The 24,773-nt window shown below is 40.5% G+C and overlaps 1 protein-coding gene across 2 annotated transcripts in view; it reads left to right on the top strand.

The window, feature by feature from the left end:
- Positions 1-24,773, top strand: part of ITGB3BP (integrin subunit beta 3 binding protein) — a 55,324-nt gene that overhangs the window by 24,824 nt on the left and 5,727 nt on the right. For both annotated transcript variants that reach the window (XR_012905900.2, XM_075936155.2), the window contains exons 4-7: positions 7,266-7,341; positions 12,715-12,793; positions 15,560-15,653; positions 16,565-16,624. Coding sequence is in view for 1 of the 2 variants with exons in the window: in XM_075936155.2 (XP_075792270.1) it covers positions 7,266-7,341; positions 12,715-12,793; positions 15,560-15,653; positions 16,565-16,624 (309 nt within the window). In the remaining variant the exon portion in view is untranslated. The remainder of the gene's footprint in view (positions 1-7,265; positions 7,342-12,714; positions 12,794-15,559; positions 15,654-16,564; positions 16,625-24,773) is intronic.

The following is a 24,773-nucleotide window of genomic DNA, read 5'->3' as shown; positions in this document are numbered from 1 at the left end:
TCCGGCAGCTGCAGAGGGACCAGCATTGATGGAGTGGGGATAGAAGGTGCTTGGGAGAAGAGGTGGGACAGCTGCAAAGCCCCCAACCAGGGTCAGGAACAAAAGCCCTGTGGCTGGTGGTGGAGCCCGGTGGCTGATGGTAGAGCCCCATGACTGCTGGGCTGAGCTTCTGGCCCCCACCATTGGCCATAAACCTGTACTCCCAGCCAAGGGTCCCTGGCCTCATACTCAAAGTGCCTCTACCACTGCTCCTTCCCTTCCCTCTCTGAGCTTGAACACTGCAAATCAGCTATTTGTGGCACTCCAGAAGCTCTGTAACGGTGGTGTAGGAGTTGCTGAGTATGGGGCCCCCTATTAACCATAATTATGCTCCAGCTTTGATGTTCTCAACATGGGAAACTTGCCTGCATTCTGGGAGGAAAGGGAAATGGGCGGGAAATCCTGTGTCCCCACTTGGCTACATCTTGGCAGACTGATTGATGAGGAAGACTCATCCATTTATCTACCAGTGTTCCCACATCTTAGAAGACAGATAACAAAAAGGAATGTGTTCTTGTGAGCGGCAAGATGCGGATTTATGGGTGCCTGCAGATAATGCTGTGCCTAAGCCTAGTTGGATATATACCCCAGAAGATTCATACATTCATTTTATGTCTGATTTTAGCATTATATGCAGCTTTGATCTCTTCCAAAAATTAACCAGCTGGGACTTATAAAACATGAAGTATTATTGACTAACCCATTGTATAGGCAAGCTCTTTCATTTGGATGTGGGCAGTACCTTCCTCAATTCATACCTAAAAGTGTCTGTATATACTATTGGTGTTAAACAGTTTTCTGCAGAGCTACAAACTCTAGACTTGTGTTGCATGCCTTCTTTTTTATAAAAAGAAAAAAAATGCCTTAAGGACTAGAATTCTTGTGTATTGAGATGTCAATGGGAAAGGTGAGCATGAACTGTATTTCCATACTGAAATTAAATATGGACATAAGGGAACATTCTTTTTGCTCATAAAAAGACTGATCACATGTTCACAGCTGACATTTCGATGGATAATTATTCAGTAATGGAGAAGTAACTACCTTTTTTCTACATTCATATTGCTACAAAATGGTGGCAAAGACTGCTGTATTACATCCTTTCAACAGACTGCTTCTCTCTCTCTCAAAGACATTTTAAATTTTATTTTAAATATTTTAGGATTTTACTAAGTAATGAGGAATACAACAATAGAGAATGTTATTAGAAAATGAATTTTAGCTTTAAAGACTTTCCTATTTACATTGTACAAAGTACAAGAAGTTCCATATATAAAAGCTATGTATTTGCGAACACGGTAAATATGTTTTTTTCTTTGAATTAGAGTGACTATAGCCTTCAAGAAGTCTAAATGCCTAGCCCAGGATAGAGATGATTAAAAATATACTGTATTTTTCAGAATCTAACTGCCCTGATGTAAGTACACATTTATGATGTCAAGAATTAATTGCTGCAATGCTCTGTTGGGCTGCCTGATAACTTCTGTGTGCATTGGCAGACTACCTTGAAGTACATTGCCCATTTATTACATTCTAAATAAATGATATTATCTCTTCTTCAGTTTCTCTTCCTTAATAGCTAGTATATTTTTAAGATTGATTTTTAAATTAATTCACTAATTTTCAAATGCACTTAGGGTTCAGCCCTTCTACGTCACTGGACCAGTGGTAATTTCAGTCTTATAACTGATGGCCAATTTGCTACAAGTACTTAAAGTTAAATTTTAAATAACTTGGGGCTAGGGCTCTCAGCTATTGTAGTGGAACAACTTAAACTTTTATAGCACTTTGTCACGCTGAGGAATCTCAAAACGCTTTACAAAACATTAAAATTAAAACTTAATCCATCCTACAGAGTTAATACTTACATGCAATCATTTAAAAGCCAGTGAAAAGAAATGAAAGTACTTAACATTTAGACTGAATCAAGAGAAAGGTGGGGCCATTTCTAATATCAAAAAGGTGGTATATAATAGCTAAGGATGAAATCTACCCCAGTGCAGAAGGCCTGCCCTGGTGCCTATGTACCTCTTGTTAAAACCCTACATTAAGGGTCCTTGTGGCAAGCCTCTGCCCCTAGGATGAATTCCACCTCACAGAGGCAATGAGACACTGCATACTGTTTGGGAATTAAGCTGTGTGTATTGAGGAGGGAGTAGGTATTTTAAGAATTAAGTGAAAATGTTTATGAAATTGTTTGGGTTAAACAATGCTGATCTTTATTATTTTTTGAAATAGAAGAACTAAGCATTGTATTAGTTCAGCAGGGGTCTGTTTTGGGACTGGCTCTGTTCAATATCTTCATCAACGATTTAGATATTGGTATAGAAAGTACGCTTATTAAGTTTGCAGATGATACCAAGATGGGAGGGGTTGCAACTGCTCTGGAGGATAGGGTCTTAATTCAAAATGACCTGGACAAATTGGAGAAATGGTCTGAGGTGAATAGGATGAAGTTTAATAAGGACAAATGCAAAGTGCTCCACTTAGGAAGGAACAATCAGTTTCATACCTACAGAATGGGAAGCGACTGTCTGGGAAGGAGTATGGCAGAAAGGGAACTAGGGGTTATAGTGGACCACAAGCTGAATATGAGTCAGCAGTGTGATGCTGTTGCAAAGAAAGCAAACATGATTCTGGGATGCATTAACAGGTGTGTTGTGAGCAAGACAAAGAAGTCATTCTTCCGCTCTACTCTGCGCTGGTTAGGCCTCAATTTGAGTATTGTGTCGAGTTCTGGGCACCGCATTTCAAGAAAGATGTGGAGAAATTGGAGAGGGTCCAGAGAAGAGCAATGAGAATGATTAAAAGTCTAGAGAACATGACCTATGAGGGAAGACTGAAAGAACTGGGTTTGTTTAGTTTAGAAAAGAGAAGATTGAGGGGGGACATGATAGCAGTTTTCAGGTATCTAAAAGGGTGTCATAAGGAGAAGGGAGAAAACTTGTTCATCTTGGCCTCCGAGGATAGAACAAGAAGCAATGGGCTTAAACTGCAGCAAGGGAGGTTTAGGTATAAGTTGCCCAGAGAGGTTGTGGAATCTCCATCTCTGGAGATATTTAAGGGTAGGTCAGATAAATGTCTATCCGGTATGGTCTAGACAGTATTTGGTCCTGCCATGAGGGCAGGGGACTGGACTCGATGTCCTCTCGAGGTCCCTTCCAGTCCTAGTATTCTATGATTCTATGATTCTATTAGATCATGTCTGCTGAGCTGTAAGTGCTGTGGACATTAAACTTGTTGGCTACGTCTACACTGGCCCCATAAAACGGAATAGTCATGCAAAGCAGGTAAGTCAGAATAGGGAAATCTGCGGGGGATTTAAATATCCCCCGCGGATTTAAATAAACATATCCGCCGCTTTTTTTCTGGCTTGGGGAAAAGCCGGAAAAAAGCGTCTAGACTGGCGCGATCCTCCGGAATAAAGCCCTTTTGAAAGTAGGAATAAGAGATCCTCCGGAAAAGGGCTTTATTCCGGAGGATCGTGCCAGTCTAGACGCTTTTTTCCGGCTTTTCCCCAAGCCGGAAAAAAAGCGGCGGACATGTTTATTTAAATCTGAGGGGGATATTTAAATCCCCTGCGGATTTCCCTATTCTGACTTACCTGCTTTGCATGACTATTCCGTTTTATGGGGCCAGTGTAGACGTAGCCGTCTTGCATAACAGGTGCTTCTAAGGCATCCATTACTGTCTAGGCACCAATAACATAACTAGGTTTTTTTTAAGTGCTATCCTGTTAAAAAAAAAAAAAAATACCTTGCATCATCACTTCTTAATGAATGGCAGATCCAAGTGACAATTTAATCAGGGGACCAGTTGATTTGGAAGACAAAGTCCAGTGATTAGGAGAGAGCCTAAACAAGGAGAAATCTTACATTGCACCCAAAAGTGACAAGGATTGGCTTTGATGGATATTTGTTGGGAGCAAATTCCAGAGCTGAGGGCTCACAGTTGAGGAGACACTGCTCTGTATACAGTGCTTTCAAGTTCAGCCTTTGGGACAGACAGCTGAAGTATTCTGCTAGTCTGCGACTAAAGGGTGTGTCTAGACTACAGGGTTTTGTCGACAAAAGTGAACTTTTGTCGACAAAACTATACCTGCGTCCACACTACCAATGAGTTCTGTCGACATAATGTCGACAGAACGCTGCAGTTTTGTCGACGCTGGTAAACCTTATTTTTCAAGGCATAACGCCTTCTGTCGACAGAGTTTCTGTCGACAGAAGGTGTTATTGCATGTAAACTGTCCTTTGCGTCCACACTACCATGTCGACAAAGCAGCTTGCTTTGTTGACAGAACTCAATGTAGTCTAGACGCTCTTTGTCGTCAGAAGTTTTGTTGACAGTATCTGTTGACAAAACTTCTGTCGACAGAAGCGTGTAGTCTAGACGTACCCAAAGGGACATAGAGGAAGAGATAGTCTGTGATTGTTGCTGGAATCTAGGCCATTGCAGTGTTTAACTTGTTGCTGCTTATGTAGGCTGAATTAGTCAGAGCACCGCTGTCATGAATTACCACTTTTAGTTCCTGCCAGAAGGCATCTGTTCTGTAAGGGGTTTATAAATGGAGAGAGAGAGAGAGACACAAATATTAGGATCCTGGCTTTATTAATTACATTGTTGGAGATCTGTATCCTAAATATCTTCAGGTTTCTTTCCAGGAATCTGACTTTAGTACATGGAAACTGCATATACACTTTATGGATTTATATGAGATGCAATATTGCACTTTTTTGAGGCATAGTCCTAATAACACGAACCCCAAGGGGAGGATTTTTTTAGTAATTATTTCCTTGAAAACTACAGTAAAGAGAAGGAATTGTCTTCTACTATGGAAACTGGTTATATTCAACAAAACAAAAGTCTCTTTGCTTTTGGGCCCCAAGTCACCATAAACCTATTATTCCCCGTCTCTCTAGGCAAATAGGAAAAAAGAGGATGTGAACCTTTAAATAGAAGATCTGAGTTTGTACATGAATCAAAACCTATTGAAGTCATATGGATTCAAACTTATTTTTCCTGAACTTAAATTTAGCTTAAATATTCTTATTTTTATGACTTTGTCTTCTCCTCCTCTATGAAGTCCTTCCTTAAAACTTAATCCTTCCACTTATTCTTCTATCACTAGTATCCTTTCCAGGGCAGTCTCCTGCCACTCTTACACTAATCCTTTTATAATCTGTGTTGTATCAATCTGTTTTACCCAATAAGATCCTTTGAGCAGGGACTTTTTTCCTGCACATACATAAAATGCTATGTATTTCTAAGGCCGTATGTAAATAACAAAATGAAATCTCTGAACTACAAGTTAATTGAGGTTTATAGTGATGATAGTCTTTAATATGGTTGAAGATATGATAAAAAGGGCTCTCTTTTTATCCTTTTGTCAATGAGCTTTAAGTCATATTTATATAAAATGTATTCACTGTCTGAGCAGTCAGGTCAGCTGACATAAGAACAAGAATGATGGGGGAAGAGAGATCTCTGTTGCCATTTAGCACAATTTTTCTATTGGAGCACCATCCCCTTGCCCCCATCACCGGTCCGAGGACAATCAGAAGTGAAGACACTATTTTATCTGGACAGAATTTCATTTTTGAAGAGACTGTGACTCCAGATAACACTATATTGGGTCTGGTTGTTTGAGAGCTTTCTGCCTTTGAGAACTTTTGATCCTCATGCAATTATTTCTTTGTTATGAAAGCATCATGGTGGGTTTCTATAAAACCTTCAGAATAAATAATTGGTGAGAGCGAGAGAATAATCATACAGCTCCTTACTTGCTCTCCACCTGAAGTGCATGGAAGTGAAATTAAACACATTAAAGATGTATTGTATATTTTGCCATCAATGTAATGAAATCTCACAGGGCATATCTTTATTCAGTGATTCCTGGTGCTCAGACTAATGTAATACTTCTTAGAAAGCCAGTGCAGAAATTGATTTATAGTACAAAATGTTTTTCTAATATTGCTCCGGTATAACTTTTTCATAAAGTGGTATTGGCAGAAATATTGTGAAAATATACTGAAAGGAAATTTACACAGAGTATTTGATTAAGGTGGGGAGGGATTTGTCACTCAGTATAAGTATACTGTATGTTTCTTGGCATTTGTATATGGCTATCCAAATAGCTCCAGCATATAACTACATCTGCTCCTCCTTGATTAGTAAGTACTACAGTAGTTTTCTAAATTTGTCTATTTGATTGTTCAATTGAAAAACTTTTTCCCAGTTAAATTGATCTGAATGTACAGTACAACAGTCTAAAGCTTGTGATCTATATAATTGCTCAGCTGGCATCTCTGTAAGCCATACAGATTTCTCACCAAAAAGGCAGTTTGTTTTCTTTGCACCACATCTGAGCTCTCAAGTTTAATTAGAAAAGCCATAGAAGTAGAGTTTTCTGGTGATTTTCCCCCTCTCTTCCCCTTCTCTCCTATTTCCTGACAGAAACATGCAAACACTCTAACAATTTATATAACATTCTAAGAATCTATATATTGAAATACAGAAATATGACTTTGCATGCAGTATTGTCAACTAGCATATGATTTATTGATCATGCCCTATCGTATGACAGGCACTCAGCTAGAATACTATAATATCAATGTACTGTGTCAGAGCATTTGGAAAGAAGTTTCATCGTCGCCTTATAGTTACAAGACAGGGATTAGGGTACAGGCACATGCTTTCTTGTTAAAGAAAGTGAAGGTTTTACTTCTCGGTCACAGCAATGCTTTATAGGCAAAGATTGTTCTTCAACATGCTGTATTTTGAAAACTATTCTTAAACAAGAGTAGGGGGCTATGCCCACTGCTTGCTACCTTGCCAACTCCCCCTCTGGCCGCTTTCGCAGCCAGAGAGTCTGATGACATCATTCTGTCGCTCAGCAGGAAAAACTTTTTTTATATAGAGAGACGTTCGACAGTTTTTGCTCTTCTAATTTCTGATAGAGCCCTACCAGATTCCAGTCACTGATATTGAAGTTCCAAGCTGCCTATTTCTAAAAGTTACAGAAGCCACTGAGGTGGCAAATAAAAATATGTTGTGTGTTGGTTCATGGAACAGTCACTCTTGTTTCATGAGCGAACTATTTTCAAGAGATTTCTCAGTAGTCAGGATGTATGCTAACACCTCTTCTTCCTACAGCTTCAAACAGTGTCTATACTGTACATCTGTTTCATTTTTATCTGTATTGTTTATTTCTTTAATATTTACCTTAGGAGACAGTGTTGAGCTGACTGACTCAGAAATCAGTTTATCCGGAAGAGGGCAGCCTCTAACAGAAAAGGATGATAAGTAAGTATAATAGTATGTGGCGATAAAATAGCATCATTTTCAGTTATGAGACAAGTGACTATTTCCTTAGAGAGAAAAAACTTAGAATGATTGTTCCTTTATACTTGAGATTTGATATACAATGGGATTTGATAAGCTAAGTCCTGTACCATTATTAGAAATCCCACCCATAATGGCAATACTATAATTAAGGTACACAAAGGATTGCGTTTTGATATTTTCCAAACTGTTTCATTTGTGCAAGCTTTTTAGATTTTTCTGGAAGCATTGCTTGTGGCAAAGACGCATTACCAGATTTTAGTGTTTGATAGCTTTCAGCACAATGGGACATGGCTCTAACTTCAAATATATATTTGTTTTGCTAAAGCTTTCCCATAACAATCTTGTTTGTCTTGCTACAAATTCACTTTAATACATGTGTCTTCTGACAGTAATGGATGTTTATATGCCTCAATTCAGCAAAGCACTTAAGCGGATATGTCAAGTTAGGTGGCTGTTCAGGTGCTTTGCTAAATAGGATGGCACATAAGAAGTGCATAAGGCTATTACTGTAATAAAATGATGTGGAAAAAGCTGAAGTACTCAATGTTTTTTTTTGCTTCAGTCTTCACAGACAAGGTCAGATCTCAGACTGGTGCACTGGACAGCACAGTAGCGGGAGGAGGAGGGCAGCCCTCAGTGGTGAAAGAACAGGCTAACGATTATTTAAAAAGCTGGACATGCACAAGTCTGTGGGGCCGGATCTAATGCATCTGAGAGTGCTGAGAGAGCTGTGATTGCAAAGTTGTTGTTCATCTTTACAAATTCATAGCATTCTGGGGAGCTCCCGAACAATTGGAGAAAGGCAAATCTAGTGCACGTCCTTTAAAAGGGGGTAATGGGAGAATCCAGGGTATTAGACTGGTCAGCCTCAAGAAATCAATTTTGAAACACTTGGAGGAAAGGAAGGTGATCAGGAATACTCAGCATTGCCTGCTGTGATAAAATAACTGGCTCTGTAGATGTGGAGAAAGCAGTGGGCATGATATACTTTGATTTTAGCAAAGCTTTTGATATTGTCTCCCACAGTATTCTTGCTAGCAACTTAAAGAAGTATAGCTTGGATGAATGGACTATAAGTGCATAAAAAATTGGTTAGATCATTAGGCTCAAGGGGTAGTGATCAATGGTTCGATGTCTAGTTGACAGTATCAAGCACAGTGCCCCAGGGGACGGTCCTGGGATAGTTTTGTTCAATATCTTCATTAATGATCTGGATGATGGGATGGATTGCACCCTCAGCAAGTTCATGGATGACACTATTAGATATGTTGTTGGATAGGTATAGGATCCAGAGTGACCTAGACAAATTGGAGTATTGGACCCAAAGAAATCTGCTGCGATTCAACAAGGACAAGTGTGGAATCCTGCATTTAGGAAGGAAGAATTCCAAGTACTATCATAGACCGAAGTCCAACTGGCTAAGCGGCAGTTCTGTAGAAAAGGACCTGGGGACAATAGTAGAAGAGAAGTTGGATGAGAGTCAACAGTGTGCCCTTGTTTCAAAGAAGACTAATGAAATATTGGGCTGCATTAGGAGGAGTATTGCCAGCAAATCGAGGGAAGTAATCATTCCCCTCTGTTCAGCATTGTTGAGGCTGCATCTGGAGTTTTGTGTTGAATTCTGGGGGTCCCCCACTACTGAAAGGATGTGAAAAAATGGAAGAGCCCAACAGAGGGCACCAAAAATGATTAGGATGGCTAGGACACATAACTTATGAGGATAGGCTGAGGAAACTGGTCTTATTTAGTCTGCAGAAGAGAAGATTATGGTGGGATTTGATAGCAGCCTTCAACTTCCTGAAGTGGGTTCCAAAATGGATGGAGCTAAGCTATTATCAGTGGTGACAGATGACAGAACAAGAAGCAATGGTCTCATGTTGTGATGGGGAAGATTATTATTATTGGATATTAGGGAAAACTATTTCACTAGCAGAGTGGTAAAGCACTAGAATGGTTACCTACAGAAGTGGTAGAATCTCTATCCTTCCAGATTTGGTTTGACAGAGCCCTAGCTGGAACCATTTAATTAGGCTTGATCCTGCTTTGAGCAGGGAGATGGACTAGATGACCTCCTGAGGTCACGTCCAACCCAAATCTTCTATGATTTTATAAGGAAGGAATGCTTAAGTGTTTTGCTGAATTGAAGTCAGAGTTGATTTTATATATATATATATATATATATATATATATATATATATATATATATATATATATACAGGCAGTCCCCGAGTTACGCGGATCCGACTTATGTCGGATCCGCAGTTACGAACGGGGCACTTCCTCTCCCTGGTCTCCAGCAGACCAGGGAGAGGAAGCAAAGCGGCGGAACGCGCGGCCAGCTGACAGCCCAGACGCGTCTGGGCTGTCAGCTGGCCGCGTGCTCCGCTCTGCTCTCCCCCTCCTCCTCCCCCTGGTCTGCAGACCAGGGGGAGGGGGACCAGAGCGGAGCACGCGGCCAGCTGACAGCCCAGACGCGTCTGGGCTGTCAGCTGGCCGCGCGTTCCGCCGCTCTGCTGTGCTCCGCTCTGCTCTGCTCCCCCTCCCCCTGGTCTGCAGACCAGGGGGAGGGGGACCAGAGCGGAGCATGCGGCCAGCTGACAGCCCAGAAGCGTCTGGGCTGTCAGCTGGCCGCGCGTTCTGCCGCTCTGCTCTGCTCCGCTCTGCTCCCCCTCCCCCTGTTCTGCAGACCATGGAGGGGGGGGGGAACAGAGCGGAGCACGCGGCCAGCTGACAGCCCAGACGCGTCTGGGCTGTCAGCTGGCCGCCCGTTCCGCCGCTCTGCTCTGCTCTGCTCCCCCTCCCCCTGGTCTGCAGACCTGGGGGACGGGGAGCAGAGCAGAGCAAAGCCGCGGAGCCCGAAGGCAGCAGGATAGCCACGGCGCGTCTGGGCTGTCCCGCTGCCCGCGTGTTCCGCCGCTTTGCTCCCCGTCCCCCTGGTCTGTAGACCAGGGGGACGGGGAGCAAAGCAGAGCAAAGCCACGGAGCCCGAGGGCAGCAGGATAGCCACGGCGCGTCTGGGCTGTCCCGCTGCCCCTGTGCTCCGCGGCTTTGCTCCGGACGCCTGTGGTACAGCAGCTGGGGCGCTGCCGGTTGGTCCCGTAGTGCCGCTCTGGGCGCCACTGGACCAACCCAGCAGCACCCCAGCTGCTCTGCCCCAGGTGTCCCCAAGTCAGCAGCTGCTGAAAATGACCAGTGGCTGACTACAGGAAGCCCCTGCCCCGGGCTTCCTGGAATCAGCCGCTGATCAGTTTCAGCAGCAGCTGACTTGGGGATGCCTGGGGTTCTTAAGTTGAATCTGTATGTAAGTCAGAACTGGCGTCCAGATTCAGCCACTGTTGAAACTGATCAGTTTCAGCAGTGTCTGAATCTGGACGCCAGTTCCGACTTACATACAGATTCAACTTAAGAACTAACCTACAGTCCCTATCTTGTACGTAACCCGGGGACTGCCTGTATATATAGGGCTGGTAGTGTAATACATATTAAAATTGCCTGGCATTGCCTATTATAAAACTATTTTCTGTTGCTTATAATTTTACCAAACTTTAAAAATGTGGTTGAAATTTTCCATACCAGATATCTGTCGGAGATATCAATTGGGGGGAAATTTCATCCAAAATGGTTCATCTGTTTTCAAAAATGAAGTTGGAGAAGGAACATGTTGTGCCTATGATAAATGCTAGGAGAACTTTTCTTTGAAAATTTCTGTTGCCTCCTTGCTTTGGAGCAAGGCCTTCCAATTTGGCAGGGAATGGCTTTTATGTCAGCGATGTGAATTTTGCTGCCTCTGTAAAAATATATCCAGATTTGGCCATGTTATAAACCTTTTTAAAAATTGCAATTTGCATACATTTGATGGCTAGTTCTGTAACATTACACCCCATGTTCATCCTAGTAATTTTGTTCTGATCTAATTATTGCATGCGCAGATCGCCCGAACCTGACTCTTCTGGGTTACAATCTACTCGCCTTGGGCGAGTAGATTGTATAATTTGTCGAGCCCTGATTATGACCCATTTTGTACAAGATAAGTTATGTAAGGTGTCATGGAAAAGTTATGATCATCCTATTTGTATGATGTATCATTTTTTATCTGAAGTTATGAATATGACTGTGTATTTCACATGTAATCATTGCTTCCAGTCTAGATAGGTGGTTGTGAAGGGCTTATTCAATGTAAAGGGCCATTAAAAAGAACAATAGACCTTAGGAAAAGCATATCCCCTACTGGGTGAGCATTCATAAGAATGCTCCAGACAGCCTGTTAAGTAATGGCTGCTGTGACTCAGCAAGGCATGCAAGGGCATGTGACTAGGCCATATGACATGGAACTTCATCTTGGGTGTTTTATTCCAAGCTCAGTTTGTGGGAAAGGGTTTGTGGGAAAGGGAAATAGGCTACAGTTATCTAAGGCAAAGCGTGACATCATCAGTTGTTCTTCACTCCCCCATAACAGAACAGCTAAGACCATGATGTTCAACACACTAGCCACATGTGGCTGTTTGGCCAGTTGAGTGTGGCTAGTTCACTATAGCAGTAGTCACTATAATGGCTACTACTTCAGATAGAAAAGGACTTGGAACAGGGATAGAGATCCCAAGATGCAAAGCAAGTGCATCTTGTGCCTTAAGAATCTGCAAGTCTGGTTGTGTCATCAGTCACAGTGAGAGATTGTCAATTCAAGTCCTGTCCTTCTAGTATGGTAAGCTTAGTTTGCATTTTTGTTCATTTATTAGGTATTGTGCTTAAATCTGTTGGTTATCACTTAAAATCTATCTTTTTCTGATTAATAAACTTATTTTATGTTTTAATCTAAACCATTACGTTTGAAATGAAATGCTTGGGAATCTTAATTCAAGGGGCAGGGACTATTGCATGTCCTCTCCATATTGGAGGTGTGTGTGTGAACTCTATGAATGTATGCTATACAGTTCCCTGTGCAGTGCAAGGTAGTATAATTTTTGGTTTATTCACTAATGCGAGAGAGGAGGAACTGCATGTCTGCAGAGCTGGGGGTTGTCTTGGCTATAGCTTCTCTATTGTTGGTTCACGCAGTGGCTGGTCAGAGAGCCTGCAATTACTGCAGCTGGGTGTGTCCCATTTATTAATGGCATGACATTTATTAAAATTCTATGACCATGAAATTGACCAAAATGTACTGTGAATTTGGTAGAGACCTAGTTATCTGGAAAAACTATTGTTTAGATAGTGGTATTACGGTTGTCTGGGGGGGGGGAAGGGGGCCTAAAAAGACATTTTAAATGATTATTCCCAGTGGATGTCATCAATATCATTGATTTAAATTATTTCACTTTTATTTCTTTTTTGTAGGTTTATGATGTTGCAATCTGAAGTTGAAAAATCATTGTTGAGATTTCTGAAAATGAGACAAAGCTTAACAAGTTTACAGGTCTGTTTTCCACTGGTTTTAATTTTCTTGATGTATTTTAAAAAGAAACTTGAAGAAAATGAAATGCTGTATAAAGTAGTCTTTGAGACTTAAAGGCAAGAAAAGAAAGCTACATATAAATTGAACAGATTTGACTGAAAATCATTGAGACACAAATAGAGAAGCTCATGGCACCAAGTCACTTTTTTTTCACCAAGTCACTTTTCAGAGTACACTTGCACCGACTAAGTATGACCTCCTGCATAACACGGTAATATCTTTGCTTGTCCACAATTTGAAGCAGAAACAAATCCCACATCAAGAGAAAAATTCATACCTCTAAACCAGTGAGCCAAATCGACTGTTCTTAACTTGTATCCTGGTGTCTAGGTTGTATGCAAATTGCACAGCATAAGGTCATTACTAACTTGCATTGACAGTTAATGTTGTAAATTATTGCTTTGTAGAATGAATGTACTGTATATTTTAGAGAGTATGTCTGTCTGGTAATCAAGAACTCTTAAATGGTAGGGATGTCATCATGTAGACAATTACACAATTAACCGATAAGCCTAAAATCATCGGTTAATCTTATTGACTACACACCTTCGCCCCCTCCCTTGCTGCCACCTGCCTCCCCAACTCCACACTGCTTCTTCTATCGGGGGGTTAGGGAAGGCTGCCACAAAGCAGCCTCTGTCAGTGGTGGGCCTCTGTCCACAGGGAGTATGGATCCCCTACGGACAGGGGCTTCTGCCACCCCATGCAGCAGGCAGCTGGTACAGAGGCAGCAGCGCAACGTAGCAGGGGTTCTCCCCAGGAGTGGGGCCGGGAACACATTGGCTGCCGGCCCTGCTCTGGGGACTATTGGATAGTCGTGTAACTGCTAATTATACGATATCTAACATCCCTACTGAACGGTAAGAGCTAGGATTGCCAAATTCAGTGTGCAGCTTCCTCTTATCATAACTTAAAGTAACATAATGGTTTAGATGTGCCTGAAATGGAATTGCTTCTTATCCAGCCAAACAGAAATGAGACAGAAACACAGTCCTCAAAATTGACATAACTGAGGAAATGATAAGAGACTGAACCAAGATGAGGAAGAAAAATAGGATGAACCTGGAATAGGATTGCATCTTAATAAACTTTACAGAAAAGAGATAAAACTGATTAATTTGGAGTAATGGGCTGTTTTGGAACAGCTAAATCAATGCTTAAGGTTTAAAAATTAGAAGAAAATGTTATTGGAAACCAAATTGACTCTAGCCCTTTTTTTATTAAAACATATTGAATGATAGGAGTTTATAGTGATGAAGAAACAAAATACACTTAATAGAATTGCTGAATTACAGATCCAAGCAACACCAGGTAAATTTGCTATCTGGACCATAAGAATGGTCCAACTAGCTTGTCTTCTGACAGTGGCTACTAGTTTAGTGGGAATGAACAGACCTGGGCAATTACCAGGTGATCCAGTCCTTGTCATCTAATCCTAATTTCTGTCAGTCCTACTCCTGTAAGGAATTAAAAATTAAACACCTGTTTAGGTTGAAGTGATCATACAATTCAATTAATTGTTAATATGTCAGCTTTTGATACAGTCTGTAAAATGTTGTGCACACTGAATCAATTCATGAAAGAGCTCTCACATACGTCAATATACTCAGAAATAATTCTGCCTGTTCAAATTATTGTTTTGATTTATTTTACTTAAAATATGCAGGCTGCCACTATTGTTTCAAAAAGATGTATTTAGATTGCCACCCTTGCACTGTTTTTGAAATCTTTTTAGTTAAAGAGTATTTCAATGTGGCTTTTTCAGATGCCTTTAAAAATAAAATCTTGGTCTTGCAAATTAGGGACGTAAAGCCGTGTTTTATTGGTTACCCTGTTAAACGTATCATTTAACTGGTTAACCAATTTAAGGGGAGGATAGATGGGGGGATGTCACTGTAGACTGGCTGCGGTGGTCACACTGTTGGGCTGGAGCAACCCCCTATCTTCCCTCCGTCCAAGGCAGGGGCTACTTCAGCATCTCGGCCAGAGTAGCCCCTGCCTGGAGCAGCCAGGGAACCCCACAGGCAGAGGCTGCTGCTGTGTCCTGGTTGGAGCAGCCCCTGCCTGCGAGGCACTCAGGCCCATCGCAGACAGCCTTCCTGGTTAACCAGTTACATAAGCAACAGGAATGTGAATGTTTAATAGATACAGTGGGGATTTTTAGGTTTTTTTATTAAAGCTGAAGACCATGTAGAAGAGAATCTTAAAAGCTTGATAGAAATTCTTTCTTTACTATCACATTAAGGCACATTCATACACATACCAGAATTGCTCTTCTGGGAATCAGATGTGACTCTCTCTATTGAAAAAGCTGAAAATATATAAATGAAGCAAAAATAACAGACGCATTTAAAAGTACACAAGGTCATTTTTGAAAATGGAACTATTTATTTAGGAGCTTAAGTCCCAGTGCCTTTCACTCACTTAATTCACTTAGGTGCTTATGAAAATTTCACCCTTTGCTGGGGTAGGTTAATTATAAGTTGAATTGAAAATGCTTGTTAGACTGATTATGCAGGGCAGTAGCTGTGTTGGTGACAGGACATTAGAGAGACAAAGTAGGTGAGATAATAGCTGAAGAAGAACTCTGTGTAAGCTTGAAAGCTTGTCTCTCTCACAGAAGTTGGTCCAATAGAAAATATTATTTCACCTACCTTTTCTCACTCTGTATGTTGCCTGGGTTTAGGAATAGAATTACAGTAATATTGTTTTTAATTCTACTTTCAGGCTCTAGAGGGCAGTGGAGAGCTTGAAAATATTTTTGGTGTCTCAGACTCTGCCTGTAACTTGAAGGCTGAAGTGCAAAAGACCAAAGCGCTAGGTAAGCTTTAACAGTTTTAACCCCTTTACTATTATTTAACAAATAACATGGATCAGATTTCATAATAAATATGCTAATTTTGAATTTTACAATACTACAGTCACTAATATTAGGTGCAGCAATACAAATAGCATTTTTGTAAACAGGATGCTAGTGTTTAAGTGTCTTTATGCTTACTTTACTAACCAAAGCAAGTACGTTCAGGATAGGCCCAAACTTTCAAACTTCACTGCACCATTACCCCCTTCTGACAATAAAAATTACTACCTAACTCCCAGGACAGGAGCCTGAAGCCAAAGCCTGAAGCTGAATGAGTCCCACTGCCCCAGCCAGGGGGCCAAACCCAAAGGACTTCATCCTCAGCCCACTGTCCAGGACTGAAGCCCTTGGGGCTTTAGCTTCAGCCCTGAGTAGTGGGTTTTGGGCTTCGACTTCAACTCTGGATCCCAGCATGCCTCAGCCAGCCAGCCCTGGTAACTCCATTAAAATGGGGTCATGACCCACTTTGGGATCTAGTCCCACAGTTTGAAACCCACTGAGATAGGGCATTACATCAGCCTCCTGGACTTAGCAAACAAGATGTCAGATCTTTGTGGCATGCAAGCATTTCTGCTAACAGTAAAAGGAAAGAACTATTTCTCTGATCTTGAGACAAAATGTTATGTTAGCATCAAGTGAGAGCGTAAGAAAAATAATGGGTGGAACAGAAGCACTAATTTGAGACACTGAGCTTGGATTTTTCAGATTATTTTTTATTATGAGTTTTAGCCAACAATGTGTGCTGGTTTTAATATCTTTTAAAAAGTCCATCTGCGTGAGGGGATAAAGAAAAGGTATCTTGTCTTTAGCTGCTTTCATTAAAATCTTTAGTGTAAAGTGTTCTTGACCTTTAAATGTGTTTTATTCATTAGTGACTGAAGCAGAAAAACTGAAGCTGCTGAAAAGGAGTAATGCAAACCATCCTGCCCGAGGTAATATTTATTTTTAAATTTGTTATGTAGCATCTGCTTTGATGGTTAATAGCTATCATTGGGCTCCTTTCACTGACTTCCTTTTGAAAGTCTTCAAATAACCTTTAGCAAAGAACCATATCAGATTTGTGTTTCCTTCCTATATATAGGCTAAACTAATCTTTCTTTTATGTTCTTTGAAACTTTGTTTCTTTTTAGCTGTTTTGTTGTACGCAGAAGTTCTTATTGAAGAAACAATGCATAAGGAGGGCAGTTAAGTATTAATGCATTGGGGGCCTTATCTAAAGGCCATTGAAGTTAGTCATGCCCTTTAGCCTTTTTATTTATAAACATACTATCTACCAGTTGCCATTATTCATCCTCGTCTTCCATCACACGCAACTTTCTTTGCATCTTTTTGCTTCAGAGACCATATTGCTTTATCTCTGTTATGAGGTTACTAGTACACTCTTGAGGACACTGAAATACTAAACATTACATCATTTCATAACTCTTATTCTGGCAGATAAAAATTCTGACTAAGCTGATTAAAAATACAATTGAAACTACAGCAGAAAAAGAATGAGATTGTGTCCTAGTTCACGAGAATCAATACTTCTGTAGGGTAGAGAAAGAAAAGTGTTAAGAACTTTAACTGCAATAAATGGTGAGTTCAAAGCAAAGAAATGGTGTGAACTGAGTGAGTATGTATTAATGTACCACTGACTATGGGCTGTTATAGCAATAGACCAATGTCATCTTTAAGACGAGAAAAAGTGTCACTATAGGACTATTGCAAACTTGTCATAACTTTGAGGAGATGAAATGACGACCAATTAAAGGATTTTCTTTTCTGGAAAGTGCTTGGCACTTGATGTAGCAGGAATCTTTGGAGCAGCAGTGGCGCCATCAAAGTAACAACAACTGCACTCTGCAAACCAGTGATTTACCATCTCATCACTGGGCCTTTATGCCGATCCTGAAAGACGTGACCGAGTCAAGTGATGAAAGGAATAGAACACTGGATTATGACTCAGAGATCTAGGTTCTGTCTTCCAGGGCACTGCCACTGGTTGGATTAGTGCCCTTAGGCAAGTAACTGCCCCTCTCTGTGCCTTGTTTTCATATCTGTAAAATGGAGATAATCCTACTGCCCTCCTGTTTAAGCATCTTACAGACAGGTATGATTGGAGTCTCACTAGGGGAGTAGTAGTTTCTAATAACATGAAGGGTAAAGCCAGATATGAACCTAGGTTCTTTGAGTTTCATGGACTTCTGAAATTCCCTGGTAGATAAATAATCTGATGAAACACTGTAGCCATTAGTAATTTACTGCCTGCGCCCTACATGTGTTCTTCCTATTCCACCTCCGAATCAAGTATCCATTATTTTCTGATGACTGATAAAGTGTAAGACACAAAAGACATGTTTCAATTAATTTAAAATGTAGACAAGTATAATTGAAAAAAATAAAATGAGGGAATTTCTACTATCCTGTGTTGTGATTGCAAAAGAAGCTAAACTTTTTGTCTATTTTAAGTTCCTAACCCACAGAAACTGTTCTAGATACCAACCCATCAAATCAGCATGGATTGCTTCTTAGCTGCAGGTCCCTATGCTTTCTGCTATAGCAAATTCTCCTCCTACAGTGGAAAAAAAATCTTAATTCAAGACACTCTTGCTCGCTCGGAAGAGACTAAGAGAGAAAAGGAACTAGTTGCAACTCCCTTTTGTGTGTGTGTGTGGGGAGGGGGGAGGAATTAAACCATTTGTGCAAAGTGAAAACCAATAGAGAGCATCTTGGGCCATTGCTGACAGGCAGTTGGTGTCTCTCTTGTGAAATGCTTTTTAGCTGCCACAGTGAAACCAATGTATGGGCCCATTTGTGCTACAGAAGATAGTCCATGCCAACTTATCATGCTCATTAGACAACATTTTTTTCACCCTGAATCTGAATTCGTTGTCTGAAAGTAGGACAGAAGCATAGCTACCACTTTAAGTTAAACAACTTTAATGTAGTTACAACTTTAATCACTTTAATTCCACTTCAACAAGGACTAAGTAAGCTTCATTGTGCTGTCTTTAAAAATATGGGAAAAAGAGGAGCAAAGAAAATGTGTGATAAAAGAAAGTATTTGGAGATTTTTTTATTTTATTTTGCCCTTTTAGTTTTGGATGTGGTTTTTTCATAATTATTTTTAATTAGTTATGCTCAAAACTTGAAACCTATGACTATTCTGTGGCTTGATACAGCTGGAATGTCACATTATCATCACATGGTGAGGCATGAAATTTATTTACTTTACATAAACAACCTCTGCTTAAAACAACTTAATACAGAAAATTCCTTAGTCAATGAGCAGCTTTATGTAGGACTCAGTATATCATTTTGTGTGATCAGCATAAAAAATGGCATCATTGTTGGTCCATGACTAGCATTTACAGTAAACAAAATGTTTTTGAATAAAATGTAAGCAAACTCTAGAGCAGCTGCCAAGAGATGAAATCTCATCAGCTTGCTGCAGTCCAAAACATGCTTTGTGTATGTTGAGAATAAATATATAGGTTGCTTTGTGCATATTTTAAAGAATGCTTAACAGTTTCAGCATTTAGAGGACTGATGATAAAATTCAAAACAGTGAAGCAACTTTAGCTGGCAGTTACAAAATATTAATAGTTTCTCTACATTTCCTGAGAAGAAAAACATTGTAGCACTAAAATGAGCACAAACCATGCCCATGAATGAGTCTGTTGTGTTCTGCAAGGCTCAGTAGAGAGTCTTCTGGCTAAATATTCTCAGATGATCATATATTTACAGTGTTAAGAAAACTATATTCAGAACTTTAATTTATAGGCTACATTCAAATAGGGAAATGAGCCCATTTTCCAGGTACTCATGCTTGCAAGAAATTAGGTAAATTTGGTATTACTCTTCCCTGACACCAATAAGGAAGTTTTAACTCCTCCCTATTTTTGTTCAGGGCAATGGAACCAATTTTCCCCTCTCCCTACAAAAACACTAACAATATTGGTTTTCAGGTGAACAAGTCACTCTTTAACTTAACCACATGGGAACAGGTATGTGCAACTAAGGAAGTTAAAACTGTATGAGATATCAGTCTAGATGATTTCAAGTTCCTGTTAGCCTCCAGTCTTGCTGTACCTCACAAGGTGGATGGTAGTTTTCTTGTCTCTGGTTAGTTATACCTTATATACCAGAGGAGGCTGACAAGAAAACAAATAACTGCTCCTGCATGCAAGCAGTGCAAACTGCTCCAACTGGGTTTTTCTGTCACTTGTACATAAATTCTTAAACATCATGTTCTCAACCATCAGTTGATACCAGACTACAGTTGCTCAAACTCACTGCTCAGTCTAAACCAGGCATGTCCAAAGTCCGGCCCGCGGGCCAATTGCGGCCCGTGTTCCGATTTAATACGGCCCCCGCTTCCTCCCCCTCTCCTGGCTCCCCGGCGCTCTTTTGAACTGGCGCGTCCAGCACGCTGCTTCCGGCCGTGCCGCCGCTGCCCATGGCCTCCGCGGTCCTAGAGCCTGCCCTCTAGGGCACGTCCGCAGCCCCGCTCCCCCGCTCGGCTGTGGGTTCGCCCTGCCCCCGGGCCACCGTGAGGCTGGCGTGCCCTGCGCTCTCCGCCCACCTCCGACCCTGCGGGCCCTCCGCCTTGGGGCTGAGAGTGCGGGGACGGCCCTCACGCATGTTCACTTCTTCAAATCTGGCCCTCTTTGAAAAAAGTTTGGACACCCCTGGTCTAAACTATCTGGACATTATTCTGCACTTACACAATAGACTATAAAGAGCAAACCATCTGTAAAGGGATTTCTTTAGTAACAAGATCAGTTTCCCTTCATTCTATTTGTTTTCATACTTAAGTCTTTAATGCTGTTCTATTTCATGCACAACAAAGATTTTTGTTTCATTGTAACTTGCATTTTGTGGATAAAAGTGGTTTCTTTGCCGAAGCTTGAATACATCTTTTTGTGATCCATCCAAGAGTCATTGTCCTCCTAGCTTGGAATTATACTTATGGAAAATTTGATGGCCTTACAGGCTGAAGAAGGCAATAAGTGTCTAGACCAGTGTCCAAATTCTATAGTGCCATTGAATTGTTGTAGGTTCAAGTGACTGTCTTGGTTGAAGTGAGAAACTAACTTTCTCCATGAGAGAAATACCATTGATGTGTAAGATTGTAGACAGTTTTTTTTGACTCATGGTGTATTATATTTTCTTTCTTCATTGTTTAAAAAAATTTCCCAGCAGGCTCTGGTTTTACTGTGTTGCATGTGTACCTTAGAGTGTAAATATAAAATACATTTTGAAATTTGGAAGGTATGAAAGTCTGAGGTCAGAGACATGAACTTTTTGGGGAGTAAGTCATAAACTTCTCCGATGATTTAACATCCTGTGCTATGCAGATGAAATATTAAGCTATTAACTGTTGGCTGACAGAAATGCACGAGACACACAGCTATTAGACTTCAGACATATGTATATACTAGACTGTCAACTTACCTTCTCTATGTGGGTATCAACCATATGGATTCAAGAACTTTCACACCTTTGTTTATTCCCTATTTTCCTATCTACTTTTTTCAGAATCAATTTTTAAAATAATCTGGCCAATTGAGACTTTAGAATACGAAGCCTAATGAAAAATTAAAAAGAACTACTGATTCATTACAATATGAATATGTATAACAACTTCCACATGGCTATAAATACTCTGTCTGTAATCTCCTAGGAATATAATTATTTTAAATAAAGAAACAGTTTGAACTCACTTAATAGCAATCTTACGTTTAAGAGGTGTAAATAACTTTCTATCCAGACATTACAAATATCCAGGTGCTCTGTATGTGCTGATGACAACAAAATTGAAAAGAAAGACTGTAATAATTCTGACTGGTTTTCTCTGCAGAAGATATTGATTATTTGTGTGTGGTGAGAGATTTGGAAAATTCAATTAAAGGAGTTGTGCAAAGGTTTCATAAATTTTCCCTGTACAGCGTGTACACAGACATTGTTGTGTATTAAATCAATGCAGCACTTCACAATATATTTTCTTTGAAACATAAAAATAAATAACATTTAAACAGTTCTGCTTACTACAGAAACAAATTTTATTTTCTGTGAAGCATTTAGTCATGTGCTATCACTGACTCATACACATTTGCCAGCTGTAACAAATTTTATAGACATTTTCTCCAGAGACATAGCTCATATACTATGAATTTTTAAATGAGCAAGTGGTGAAGAAGGGATGTCAGCAATATAAAAATTGATCAGTTAAAAGATAAAAGCATAAGTAAAGAGATTTGTATGGTAGTCTTAATAGGTTTTATTAAATAAAAATACTATAAAAAGACAGTAATGAATAGACTGAAGGTTTTAACTGTGGTTGAGGTGAAGAAAAATTATTCTGGCACATTTAGTAGAAGATTGGTTTTATAGCACCTGACAGGTGAACATTTTTTCTCTCTTCTTTTTAGATGTGTAAATGTTTCAGAGCAGTCCAATTGAGGAGTGGGAGGGGACAGGAGACAGGCCTTGGAAAGATCCTGTCCTTTTTTCTGTAGTTGGGAACTTCTGCCATCCCATAGAAGCTGCAGGGCAGGATTTGTACCCAGTATTCAAGCAACTGTCATGCACGCCTATGCGCTGAGACCCCAAGGACTTTAGTTTGGGTTTCTTGTCTAGCTCCCTTATCCAGTTGGGGAACGTGTTGGAGAAAGCAGTCTCTGCTAGCTGGGAGCTTTTATTAGAGCAAAGACTGCAACAATCCTTCTACCTCTGCTTTTCTGGTGAACTTCCTAGAATTCTGCTCTGGCCGACTGGGTTTCCACAGCAGGGTATGCACTGGGTAGCATTTTTTCTAGTTGCAGTGGCCAAGACAGGATTTGACAGTGGTGAAGGTTGGGTAAATTTTGTTAGGTTTGTATTTATTAAAAGATTGGGGGGGGGTATTAATTAAGACTTATGCGTATAAAGGTGTTGAACATTATGAAAATGTGTATTATTATTGTTTGAGTCATAGGGTACATCTACACAGAAGGGCTAAAGTTGGAATAAGCTACACAACTTTAGCGTATATCAATTGTGTAGCTTAAGTAAAAAAAGCTTATTTTGGCTTTTGGTCTACACAGCAGGAAGTTGAAGGAAGAGCACTCTTCCTTTGATTTCCCTTACTCCTCATAAAATGAGGGTTACCATGACTCAGAGTAAGAAGTCCTCCAGCTCGACATTATTTCAAAATGCTTGTAGTGTGGACGCACTCTTTATTTCAGAAAAACCCTGCTGTATAGACATACCCATAATGTTTAAGGCCAGAGGTCATCTACCCTGACCTCTTGTGTATCACAAGCCCCCAACTATATAAAACCCAACAACAGAAATGAGACTAGACAGGAGACTAGACTGTTATATTCCACGGGCCGAAGGTAGGAGGGACTTGATCATCTCCTTGTTAGCTTCATGAAGAAAAGTGCTTAACCAAACTTAGGACAGGTATAGTAAGTCATGTGAGGTTTCTTGGCCAAACCTCAATGAATGTAGTGGAGTCTAACACAGGGTGTGTGAGACATTTTGTATATATACTTTTACAGACTGTGTGATTTGCATGTCTTTTCACTAGTTGATTTCTTAAGCAATTACTTGCAAATAAGAGCTCTTACAAGAGAGGATTTTTTTTAATTCAGAAATTACAATTAGTACAAAAACCCCAGCAGTTTGGAAATCCAGTGTTCACTATTAAATCTCAGTCTGTTACTATCCGTTACAGATGACACAATCTGTGATTTCAGTTGTTTTCCTAGTCTAAATACAAGTAACTGTCAGTATAATTGCTTTTTAATGGCTACTTGTGCAAACAGTAAAATTACTTAGTGGGTAGAAGGCTCTAGATACAAGTACACATGGAGTAAAGTCCCACTGGATGCAGTATTTGTGAAATGACTTTATCAAACCTAGGTGGGGCCAGAATTCCTTGTCAAATTTGGCCCAGACCCAGGCACTGTTTTGGAATTTCTGAGTCTGCTGCTTATACTCTTTGATGGGCTGGGACAGGCAGCCTGAGGCTGGCGACAACCAAACGGGGAACGTTGGACTTTCATATATGTGTGCTGTCCCCCTGCACCCTTTGTAAAGGTGAAGTTTAGTCTGTGACAGGTGGCATGTTTAAGCATGTGCACACTAAGAAGAAACTCAGTCAAGTGACACCATTATCTCATAAGAACATAAGAACGGCCATACTGGGTCAGACCAAAGGTCCATCCAGCCCAGTACCCTGTCTGCCGACAGTGGCCAATGCCAGGTGCCCCAGAGGGAGTGAATCGAACAGGTACTGATCAAGCGATCTCTCTCTGCCATCCATCTCCACCCTCTGACAAACAGAGGCTGGGGACACCATTCCTTACCCATACTGGATAATAGCCATTTATGGACTTAACCTCCATGAATGTATCTAGTTCTCTTTTAAACTCTGTTATAGTCCTAGCCTTCACAGCCTCCTCAGGCAAGGAGTTCCACAGATTGACTATGCACTATATGAAGAAGAACTTCCTTTTATTTGTTTTAAACCTGCTGCCCATTAATTTCATTTGGTGGCCCCTAGTTCTTATATTATGGGAACAAGTAAATAACTTTTCCTTATTCACTTTCTCCACACCACTCATGATTTTATAGACCTCTATGATATCCCCCCTTAGTCTCCTCTTTTCCACGCTGAAAAGTCCCAGTCTCTAATCTATCCTCATATAGGACCCATTCCAAACCCCTAATCATTTTAGTTGCCCTTCTCTGAACCTTTTCCAATGCCAATATATCTTTTTTGAGATGAGGAGACCACTTCTGTACACAGTATTCCAGATGTGGGCACACCATGGATTATATAACAGTAATAAGATATTCATCTTATTTTCTATCCCTTTTTCTTTTCCATCCCTGCTTTCCTAGATCATGCATCACCCAAGTCTATCCAACTGGATGTAAACAGAAACCTTATTAAGCCAAAAAAAAAATTTAAAAAAATAAAACAGCATTAAAATAGCATGTCCCCTTTAAGTGCAGGGCTAGGAACAGGGGAGTGGTTGAGCACTCAGACCCAGGGAAAGCATTGCTTCCCCTAGGTATTTTGGCCGGCAGTCATTTTGTGCCGGC

The sequence above is a fragment of the Pelodiscus sinensis genome, chromosome 9, assembly GCF_052426305.1.
Source record: "Pelodiscus sinensis isolate ZL-2025 chromosome 9, ASM5242630v1, whole genome shotgun sequence".
NCBI classification, from domain to species: Eukaryota; Metazoa; Chordata; order Testudines; family Trionychidae; genus Pelodiscus; species Pelodiscus sinensis.
The sequence above is the reverse complement of the archived record's forward strand: the minus strand, read 5'-3'. Positions and strand labels throughout refer to the sequence as shown.